At 31.9% G+C, this 11609-nt stretch overlaps 1 protein-coding gene across 2 annotated transcripts; it reads right to left on the reverse strand.

The window, feature by feature from the left end:
- Window positions 1–1469: 1469 nt before the first annotated feature.
- Window positions 1470–8307, reverse strand: LOC111422486 (fatty acid hydroxylase domain-containing protein 2). 2 transcript variants are annotated; one of them, XM_023055673.2, is made up of 4 exons: window positions 8186–8307; window positions 3030–3219; window positions 2249–2953; window positions 1470–2193 (listed from the first exon to the last, which is right to left on the reverse strand). In XM_023055673.2, exons 2-4 carry the CDS (start codon window positions 3209–3211, stop codon window positions 2025–2027), a joined length of 1056 nt encoding a protein of 351 aa, XP_022911441.1. In that variant the 5' UTR covers window positions 3212–3219; window positions 8186–8307; the 3' UTR covers window positions 1470–2024. The 2 variants fall into 2 exon arrangements, with proteins under 2 accessions (XP_022911441.1, XP_022911440.1); XM_023055672.2 differs by lacking the exon at window positions 8186–8307 and adding an exon at window positions 7549–7765.
- Window positions 8308–11609: the final 3302 nt, after the last annotated feature.

Consider the following 11609-nt stretch of genomic DNA (forward strand, 5'->3'; position numbering starts at 1 on the left):
CTTCGTCCTTCCTATTACCACTCCTCCCATCTGCCCCTCACTACTCGTTGCGTTTATTATTTCTTATCCATTTGTGCCAATATTGCCAATTTATTCTAAATGTGTTAAATCTAAATTCTGTCATTTTTTTCTTCTATTACCAGTCTCTCTCGCCTTTCTGTCCAATCACTTTCTTCTCTTTTCAAACTCTTCTTCATCAATTATACGTCACTCTCTACTTTAAACCCTTTCTGCCATACTTATTCTTTTCTCTGTAGTCTTTGCTTACTTTTGTACCACAATTATTAGTCCTTTTCAAGTCTCTAACTTTTATGCCTAGTCTTTTTTTTTTGTCTGTACAGCCTTTTTACAGTCTCCTTTCTCTCTGCCTAATTCTTCCTTGTCTTTCCAATTTTTGATACTTTACCCTCCTCCCCATCTCCACATCCTCGGCTCCTCGCCTCAATCACCTCCCTTATCCATCTCTTGCCCTCACTTTCCTCTCCCAAAATCTACCTCCCGTTCATCGCCTCATCCCTCAGCTTACTACACCCTCTCAGCAAGTTGAAGCATTGAATTTGGCCACCAATGTCTTCCCTTCCTCATTCCTTTCCATCGACAGATACTTTGGCAGTTCCTCTATCTGCCCATACCTTCCATTATATCTCCCTTCCCGTATCTGTGACCTCTCCTGTTTCTGTACGTCTCTATACTTCAGTTCTGTCCACTCTTCTGTTATCGATCTCAGTGAATATCCCACTCTTCTATAATATCCTTACCTAGCTCTCTGCCTATATATCAACCTTTTCTCCTTGATTTCACCTCAAGCACTCTCCCAGAATCTTTTTTCTATCCTTTCCACGTACTTTGCTTTCATCCTTCCTGCGTCCACCTTAACCTCTTCTCTCACAATATACCTTGGAGTTCTCCTCGCCAATCCTATTACCCATCTCCATCTCCTCACTGTTTGTACATCCTCCAGCAATCCTTATTCTCTCCATCTCCATACTTCTGCGCCGTACATCATTGAGCTCCTCACCAAGTCCTCAAACATAACTTTTCTGTTTCCCACATTCCTCTCTGTACGCTCTTTTTGACATTGCCCTCACGTGCGATCAGACCTTAACACTTTCCGAAAACCCATAAAGACTGCAAAAAGGCAAAGGAATCAAATGGGAAGACTATGCAGTACAAAGAAGAGATGTAACGAAACTGTGCAGAAGAAAGAAAAAATAATTCTGGAGGATTACAGCCATAATAATTAAATTAAACCTAATTAATAGGTTTAAACCAAGGGAAAACGGATGGAAAGCTACTCACAGTGCAAGACAACGTATTGAAAGAGAATTATTTTTAGATAAGGATGCTAATCATCCTTTGAAAAGGACAAAAGCAGTTTATTAAGCAGATTTGAGTTGTTAAAAAAGTTATGTACTGGGTCCTGCCTAATAAGTTTACAAGTCTAAGGGCACCCTTATAAAAAACAGATATGAAATAATTACTTATATTTTATTGCTTAAGAGTTCACAATACATATTTCTCTTAATATACATAAAAGTATCCATTTTTTACATATAAAATTATATTCCTCTCCAATCTTATCAACCTTCACATTTATAATTATTTTTTTTTATTCACAGCTGAAATCACAACGCATTTTTTTCTTAAATTTCTTCTCTTCGAATTTTTTTTAAATCATCACTTTTCGCCATCTCACCAATTTACCACCTTTCCTCTAAATTAAATCCTGGTCATAAAGCAGGACTTTAAAGTAAAGTACTTTATCAGTTTATATTATAGTGTTTAGATTTTTTTTACGTTTCGTAAAAAAGCGAAATGTAAAAAGAATAAATCGAAATATAACAGCGTATTAAAAATTGTTTTGGTGATCTACTTTTAAGAATTACTACTTCCTTAGATGACAAACACGTTTATTTATTTATTTTTTTTTTGTCTTAATGAATAATATTTTTTTTGGTCAATATTAATAAGTCCCATTAAAGAACTTTACCCTCCTTAAATTAATTAACGTGCGTTTAAAGACGTTATTTCCCCATTTTGTGCTTGCATTGATTCATATCTGGATAAGCTTCTCTTGGTGGTACAAAGCTCAGCATCATTATGTGTCTTTGATAAGCTCTTGTTGACCTGAAACTTGTGTCGGTTCCATGTACACGATCGAGAAGACCCAAAACACCGAAACAATTATTAAATCTACAACAATTAATTATTAATAATTAAAAATAATGATTTTTTAATAATAACTCACTTTAAATGATGAAAATCGTGTGCTTCTGGTGATGGAAAGAATGGTAAATGATACCCAGAGTGTGCGTTTAAAGTTGATAAAATAGCTAAAGAGAACCATAACCAAGCTGTGGCAACATGAGAACCCATAACAAAAACCCCCAAAAACGGTGGTAACAAATTCGAAAATACATGCTCTAAAGGATGACAATACATGGCTGTAACTGCAATGGGAGCTGTCCATTCATGGTGTTGTTTGTGAATGTATTTATAAAGATATTTGCTGTGAAGAACACGGTGTGAATAATAAAATCCAATTTCTTCCAGCAAAATGTGAATCCCCAATTCATATAAAACCCAATGAAACGTTGGGAGTTCCCTTAACGGTGGATGTCCTCTCCATTGCATTAAATGGTACATAAGATAAGCTATTGGAGGTCCAACGATAAATTGGTTAACCAAAACGCACCACATTACGTTTAATAGACGTTTATTATCAACCGGTTCGTTTGTACCGGGTTGAATTTTATATTTTCGCAAACAATCGGGTTTATTGGTGATGTCTAAAAGGGTGTAAATTCCGCCGAAAATCCAATAAACTCCAGCTATTAAAAAAAGAGTTCCATAAACCCATAAAGTAAAAGGATCCTCCCCTATTGCGTTCAAAAATTTATCCCATTGTGCTTGCCAAAAATCACCGGAAGCACCCCAAAATTTTTGACAATGCCTTAAATAAATTTAAAAAAAAAATACATTAACATTTCAAGAATAAACAAAATATATCATATTAGTTCTTTTAATACCATGTTATGGTGTTTCTAGCTGCAGCAAAACATATCAAAGCTGAACTGATAACGATCAGAACGCTTCTTAGAGAGGAGAGAAGCGATGGGTTGTGTTGAGTTAATTGGGTGTTAGATGCCTTTTTTCTTGGTGTTGATTCACCACCCGATGAAGAGGAATCCTCTTCGAAGTCACATAACATTTTTAATCCTAAAAAAAAATTTGTTATATTATTACAATTCAAGTTTTTATAATTAACATTGTTAGATAAGAAAATTTTCTAAGAAATTGTATTTAGACAGCAAGCTAAACATTTATCATTTATTTGAATGACGTCACTATCGTACCAATACGTCACATCACATCTCACGCTCAGTCAGGTTATTGAACTAAAAATAGAACTAACACTAGAAATAAAGAGTAAACAGTGAATAAAGTAGACACTGAAAGTACGAAAGCAGACAGGAATAGGATCACTGCATTTCCATAAAGTCGTACAGGAAATTTTAATGTTATAGTTATAGTCAGATTAATCATGGTCTGTTCTAATCATGCTTTTTTGATATCGCTTCATTTCTTGCCATGGGTTTTACAGGGATTAAATCAGTGTGTGTGGTTTTCTTGATTTTGTCGTTGGTATTTTACCTCAAGTCAAACATTTCTCTTCCTGAGTGAAAAACAACATTATTTAAATCCACGTCCCAAAAAATTAGATCGTTCCAACTTTATCATCTCTTGAGACATTAATCGTGCTGATCTCGTCCTTTGATACCAAGTTGTCAAAGTCATCGGCGAAAGCCTTAATAGAATTTCTATAGTTGACTTCGAGAAACAGTTAATCCATATCGATGTTAAACAGGCATCTGTTGCTTGACATCTCGGGGATGTTGAGTACTCTTCCAAGACACTGTCAAAAGGAAAAGGTGCACTGATGACTGCAGTTTGTTGATGGGCGATGGCACAAGCTAAATTAATTAAAGCCGAGCTAAAGAGTGTCTAAAGTAGACACCGAAAGTACTAAACCAGACAGGAATAGGAATATGAATGAGACACCAAAACAGTTAATAAACTGTGTCTTTTAAAATAAATTTTAGAAAACGTTACGTGTAACAAACTATAAAGAAACTAAATGACATGATTAATAATAAGTAAATAGGCATTTCATAGGGAAGAGGGTGGAATATGTAGAAAACATAGAATAGCAAGGTTGGTCTATGTCATGATGGCGAATGTTATAACCTATAGGACAAACTGAACAGTGCGCAATACAACGCTTTGATAAGATTAACAGGAGCAACAGTGGCGGAGTCTTGGACATGCTATGATGTCATCGATTGATTTTGAAATTCTTACCAAATCATTAATCCTTGAACCTGTGTTCAAGGATCAAAAACTTGCAGAGAGATTGCAGATAAATTATTATTTACTGATAGACATAGCATAAAAAGTATAAACGTTGTGGTGATGTTAACCTGAAGAAAGGAATTGATCCATGTTTTAGCGCGTTATGGTCCATCTGATATAAATGTGGGGAATTGCACACGCAGATACAAAAAAACACGTGATTAGGGGTTCAGATGTTCTATCGCAACTTCTAGCATTTAAGAAATTCGACGAAGACCAGAAACTTATGGCTAAGGCAGAAATTAGTAACGTAATGAATCTACACCGTTCTATATCGTCTGCATCGTTAAGGTAATACTTTACTAACTTTGTATCAAAACTCCCAGAGCAGCTCAACAACTTCAACCATGCACCTTTTCTGCTAGTCCATCAACTGAAAGTGTGCGGCTAAACCCGAATATTTCACAAAGAATGTAAAAACTAACACGACAAAAGTCTACATACTATGCACTTGAGTTAAAGAAATCAAGTAAAAGTTATATAAAGTAGCTGCGCTGAGAGAAATGGATTGTACTATGCACTAAAAATATACTATAAGGTATAAATACGTTTACTACGAATAATGACAACTTTTTCTATTTACTTATCCACTCAATGTAAATGTCTCTTCCTTGAAAAAAATTATGTTTTTGACAAAGTCTTCATCATCGTTGCAAAATTGTTATTGCAAAATCTACGATTCATTGCTCGTGAATGAGGTTTACTTTTTCCTTCTCTTGGTTTTTCTTCTTCTTGATTTTTTACCCATCTGAACTGTTCTTTTTGCAACGCCAAGAATTTTAGCTAAATTGTACCAGACGCAATTCGTATTGTAAATGGCACAAATTTGGCGTTTTACGTTTGCTGCTTCCTTTTTCTTAATATAAGGCATTTTGTAGATAGCTTGTTAACAGTGACAATTTATAATTAATGTTTAGATTAATGTTTTGTTCATTTTGAGCTTGATTAGTGCCAATTTGAACTTGAAATGGTATAATTATTAGTATTTAGTTAGTGTTTCGCCACTGTTCTAACTAGCTGCAAAATGTCATCGCGAAAAGAAATTTCTGTTGAAATTGCCAAAATTGTAAATCTAAGTCGAATAACAGTCCTGATCATCGTCAAAAATTACAATGAGACTGATTCATTTGCTAGCAAAGTTAGTACAGACCGGCCAAAGAATGTTTCTAGAACCGATATTAGCTCCATATTAAAAGAAGTGTATTTCAGAAAAGAATCGCTGTCTTGACTAAATTTTGCTCAATCTTATTTCGAGAAGGGAATCGATTTGTGCTCCAGGGTTTTGTTTACTGATGAGTCGAAATACAATCATTTTGGAAGTGATGGTCGGTCAAAAATATGGAGGAGACGACACACGGCGGTGGAGTTAAAAAATTTGGTGGCATAGGTAATAGCAGCATCTGGTAAGAAAACTGGCATTTATTGATGGAATTATGAATCGGTATAAATATACAAGTGTTTTAGAACAAAATTTGAAACCATCAGTGGAAAGCTTGGCCCTCGAGTATCGCTGGATATTCCAAGCAAAAGCTTATCAAACCTTGGTTGCTATATTATGCACCCAGGCAGTTGAATACACTTTCCCAAAGTCCGGATTTAAATCCAATCGAGCATGTTTAGGAGCTTTTGGGACGTAAGATGCAAAATGTATGTAGACTTTTGTCCACACTGTAAATATGGAGAATTGCACACGCAGTTACAAAGAACACATGATTACAGGTTCAGATGTTCTATCGCAACTTTCAGTGCTTAAGAAATTCGACGAAGACCAGAAATTTATGGCTAAGACAGAAATTATATAAGTAATGAATCTACACCGCTCTATATCGTCTGCACCGCTAAGGCAATACTTTACTAACTTTGTATCAAAACTCCCAGAGCAGCTCAACAACTTCAACCATGCACCTTTTCTGCTAGTCTATCAACTCAAAATGTGCGTCTAAACCCTAAATTCAATCCAGCATGTTTGGGAGCTTTTGGTGCGAAAACACTGAAATCTGCATTAGTCGAATCTTGGGCTAAAATAACAGCAGAAGAGATAACAAACTTAGTTGCTTCAATGACACCTGCGTGCTATTATAGAAGCTTATGGAGGGCCAACAAAATATTGAGTTTTAAAAACTGTCGTTACATGGACCTAATAATTTATTTTTAGTTAAAAACTACTATGTTGTAAACTTTTGTCCTGTTAATTTTTGTATTATTTGTTGAATTTTTAGTATGTAGCTGTTGTGATCTTTTTTGTGAATAAGTAAGTATGTCTAATCACACTGTAATACTAATTTTCTATCTTATTACGTTTCTATTAGGTTTACAAAAACCTTAGAATCCAATGCTGTATGTAGACTTTTGTCCACCACTATAAATGTGGGGTTCAGATGTTCTATCGCAACTTTCAGTGCTTAAGAAATTCGACGAAGACCAGAAACTTATGGCTAAGACACAAATTATGTAAGTAATGAATCCACACCGCTCTATATCGTCTGCACCGCTAAGGCAATACTTTACTAACTTTGTATCAAAACTCCCAGAGCAGCTCATCAACCATGCACCTCTTTTGCTAGTCCATCAACTTAACTAAACCCGAATGTTTCTAGTTCTAGATCTAGTGTTAGTTCTAGTTTTAGTTAAAAATCCATGCGTGACGTCACGAACGGGCCATCGTTCACTTGTGCATCTCTTGTATGTAAGTATGATGTAACTAGTTAAAGAAAGAAACCATTTTATTCAATTTACAACAATATCTTACAACCTCGCAGTTTTCTTTTGCAATTAAGACCTTTAATTGTTACATTATGCAACTCTTAAAATTTTATGGTTTTGGAAATTTTGTAATATCACAAATAATAGTTTTAAGATAATGATTACAAAACAACATATTAAGAAACATGATGATTTGATAATCGAATTATTTTTAGTTCTCTTCGATATATGAATTTCGTCAAGAAAGAAACGATAACCTTTAATTACGATAACAAAAAGTTAATGACGAATTTAATGATTGAGATCTTATTGTTTTAAAATTATTTTTATAATTAGATTTTTTTAATAACAAACGTAAATTTTTGATTATTTACCAAAACCTTTGTTCATCTTAAAATTATTAAAAAAATATAAATTTTTTTTTAATATTACCTTTAAAGTGCATTTTTCTTTTCTTTGGAGATGATTTTTTCAATTTCATTGTATACGGTTAATATAATTAATCAAAATAAATTACAATGAAATAATAACAAGAAAATCGGTACAAACACACTCACATACGCGCGAAATAAAGAGGATAACGTGCGTCACAAACAATTGGAGATGGCAAAATAAATTCTGCTCGGCTAAGTGTGCTTAATAAATACCCACTGTAAACCTTTTAATGAATTGAAATTGTTTATAGCCTTATCTTTGATCAAAATAAACAATTTTTTTTTAAACTACTTAATAAATTAATCTAAAATTAAAAAAGTTAACTAAAATAATCGTTATTTTGCATTACTTGGTTGCTATGGAAGCATAAAGAAAACCTACATGTACATTTCATATTAAAAAAAATTAATACTTTCACAATCAGTTATTTAAATAAACACTATCTCAATTAGAAAGTAATAAAAACCATTCGCATGCAATAAAAATCACATTGCTAAAGCAAAACAAAAAGCGATAAAAATTCTGAGCAACAATTAATTGCGCGGTAGCTTTTTTTGTTAACAAAAGAAAGCGTATACTTTACATTTAACATCTACAACATTCCAGTTAATGTTCTGCTTTGATTTATACACACCTTTAAGTAAACGAGCCCTTTTCTTAGTTTATACGAAAGAATCGAGTTGTTTATTTTCAGTGGTAAATCGGGGAATACATCAATACTTCGGTTATTGTTAAAATTAGCGACACCTGATGTTAACCTCGGTGAGTTTGCAGGTTTGAAATATCGATGGAATGTTTTGAAGGTTACCAAGAGGTGGCGGAATTAAAGATAACTGGATTGTGGCAAACTAAAATATTTCAAAAGATGGCGCTAATCAATATTTAATTAATTCTGTAATTGATATACAGGAGGATGTATCTAAATTGATGCGAAAAGATTTAAGATTTAAAATCTTTCATATAACTTTTTGGTCTTCTCCAAGTTATAGCCTTCTAAAGTTAAGGGAAAAACTACAACTTTCTTATCTCTTGACATTTTACAACTAACAAATTGTTAGTTTGATCACAAAAAATAAAATAATGCTGAGATCAATTTGACATAACTTCATTTTTTTGACTACTAATAACCAATCGCTGAATTAATTGCGGCTAAACCCGAATGATTCTAGTTCTAGATGTGATATCTAGCAACATCATGTTTGGACTCATTTTAATGGTTTTTTTAATAAAGAATACATCATAAAAGAATGTCAACCTCAATTTTGACATATTTGTAATCTTCATTAAAAATCCTTTAAAATGAGTACAAACACGACATATTTATCTTCAATATTAATGAAGTTATGGTCAACTTCCGGTTAGAAATGTCAACGTCAATTTTGACATATTTGTAATTGTCGTGAAAAATCCTTTAAAATTATCCCAAACATGATACGTTTAATTCCAATATTAGTCGAGATATAAGCAACTTCCGGTTTGAAATGTCAGTGTTATTTTGACAAATTTTTAATTTTTATAAAATGTCTTAAAATTTATTACAAAAACAAAAATACAAAAAAAAATTAAAAATTAAGGTTGGTATTAATATTTAATAATTAAATTGTTGTCTTCATTGTTGCTAACTTCGGGTTTAACGTTTTTTTTATTCAAATTTTTTTGTTTTTTGAGATATGTACGTCATGTTTGGACTCATTTTAAAGGTTTTTAATAAAGAATACATCATGAAAGAACACCATGAAGTTGTCCATTTGTCTATTATATGATAACTAACTTCAGATTTAAAATGTCAACCTCAATTTTGACATATTTGAAATCTTCATTAAAAATCCTTTAAAATGAGTACATACACGACATATTTATCTTCAATATTAATGAAGTTATGGTCAACTTCCGGTTAGAAATGTCAACGTCAATTTTGACATATTTGTATTCGTCGTGAAAAATCCTTCAAAATGAGCCCAAACATGATACGTTTAATTCCAATATTAGTCGAGATATAAGCAACTTCCGGTTTGAAATGTCAATGTCATTTTGACAAATTTTTAATTTTTATAAAATTTCTTAAAACTTATCACAAATACAAAAATACAATTAATAAATAATAAATAATATTAATATTTAATAATTAAATTGCTGTCTTCATTGTTGCTAACTTCGGGTTTAACGTTTTTTTATTGAAACTTTTTTGTTTTTTGAGATAAATGCGTCAAGTTTGGACTCATTTTAAAGGATTTTTTATGAAGTTGACAAATACATATATCAAAATTGACGTTGACGTTTCAAACCGGAAGTGATTGTATTTCCATTAATATTAAAGTTAAATATGTCGAGTTTGGACTCATTTTAAAGGATTTTTTATTAAGTTGACAAATATGTCAAAATTAAAAGTTTCAAGTTCGAACTTTTTGGTATTTTGAGATAAATGCGTCAAGTTTGAACTCACTTTAAAGGTTATTTTATGAAGATTACGAATATAATAATAAAATTAAAGTTGACATTGACAACTGAAAGTTTTTTTCGCGACTAAACCCGACTGTTTCTAGTTCTAGGTCTAGTGTTAGTTCTAGTCGATCTATAAATATTTTTTTTTGATTTAATCCACTCACCTTGTTTATAATTTCATCCATTTACCCATTTTGAATTAAATACAACCTTTAAATCCAATTAATTATGTGTTTTTCATTAAAACAACTTAAATACAACGTCAATTTTGACAAGCAACTGCAATGTTTGGATCTTAATCACCATGGTAACCGAGTCATGTTGGATAACCTTAAAATAATAACATTTTTATTCCGATTTTTTTATCAATTCTAACCTAATTTTTATTAATTTTAAAACAATTCGAATTTACGATTATCTCGCATTCATAACAAATTCGTTAATTGTAATTACTTTAAATCGATTCTAATTAAGAGAAATAAATTAAAAATATCTTTTTTTGATTTAATCCACTTACCTTGTTTATAATTCCCTAGATAAAGCAATTTTGAGTTAAATACAGCCTTTTAAACTAATTAAATAAGACTTTTTCCTCAAAAAAAACTTAAATTCAATTTCAATTTTGACAAGCACCTGCAATATTTTGATCTTAATCACCATGGTAACCGAGTCAAGTTGGATAACCTAACAATAATAAAAGTATAACCGTTAATGTTTCGCTTTATATTTTAATTTTTTTTTATATTTTTGTGTATTGCTTCTTAAGTGAAATACATTGTATAAATAAAAGCATTTCTATGCTTTTTAGTCAATTCTTCCAATGAAGTCATAGCAAGGCCTTTGCGGAGGGGTACGTTCATAACAACAGCTGTCATATCTGTCATATGGAGTTGGATAACCTATACTACTTTTCTGTGATAACCTTATACAATTTGTTTACTCAACGGACTTTGATTTAGACCAAGCAAAAGAGGTGTTAAGTTGAGGTAGGTGAGCTACTTTGGGAGTCTTGATACCAAGTTTGCTTTAGTATGAAAATACTTGGATATAGACATGTCAGAAAATGATATGTCATTGGCATATGCAGAATTGAAGGGTATGTTTTGAAGTCCAAAAATGAAACCTGATCCTATCCTTTCCTTACATTCCATCCGTAATTTACACCATCCCATTGGTTTAGATTGAAGGTATGATATATTTTTAAGCCATTCTCTCTAATTCCATACTTTTGCAACTTTTTATCAATGTCAAAGACGTTACTGAATCACCATTTCAATTAGTTTTGATTTCTGTTTTTGATAGACATGTTGCTGAATTGTTAAAAGATTTTCTTCAATTAGATGATTTATTATTTTCTGCAGAAGTACTTATTGTCGGATCTAATGGAGTCTTATTCTCTTTACAACAAGTTGCAGTTTTTAATGATTTTATCTTCTTTCCATTATGTAAGATCAAAGAATAAGGAAATAAAATAAAATCCAGATTATTTAATCACATATAATAATAATTTATTTTGTATTAATATCTGTTATACAACTTTATTTTTTAAACTTTCTTTAATAGTATAAGGACGGTGCGCTACAAATTACATTAAATAAAAAAATTAATCAAAAATA

Source organism: Onthophagus taurus, chromosome 11, assembly GCF_036711975.1.
Source record: "Onthophagus taurus isolate NC chromosome 11, IU_Otau_3.0, whole genome shotgun sequence".
Taxonomy (NCBI): domain Eukaryota; kingdom Metazoa; phylum Arthropoda; class Insecta; order Coleoptera; family Scarabaeidae; genus Onthophagus; species Onthophagus taurus.

Coding starts and splice junctions, on each gene's coding strand:
- LOC111422486 (XM_023055672.2), bottom strand. CDS start 7,597: ATGAAATTGAAAAAATCATCTCCAAAGAAAAGAAAAATGCACTTTAAA. Junction 3,220..7,548: donor AAGAAAAATGCACTTTAAAG/GTAATATTAAAA, acceptor ATTTTTTTTTAG/GATTAAAAATGTTATGTGAC. Junction 2,954..3,029: donor GCTAGAAACACCATAACATG/GTATTAAAAGAA, acceptor AATTTATTTAAG/GCATTGTCAAAAATTTTGGG.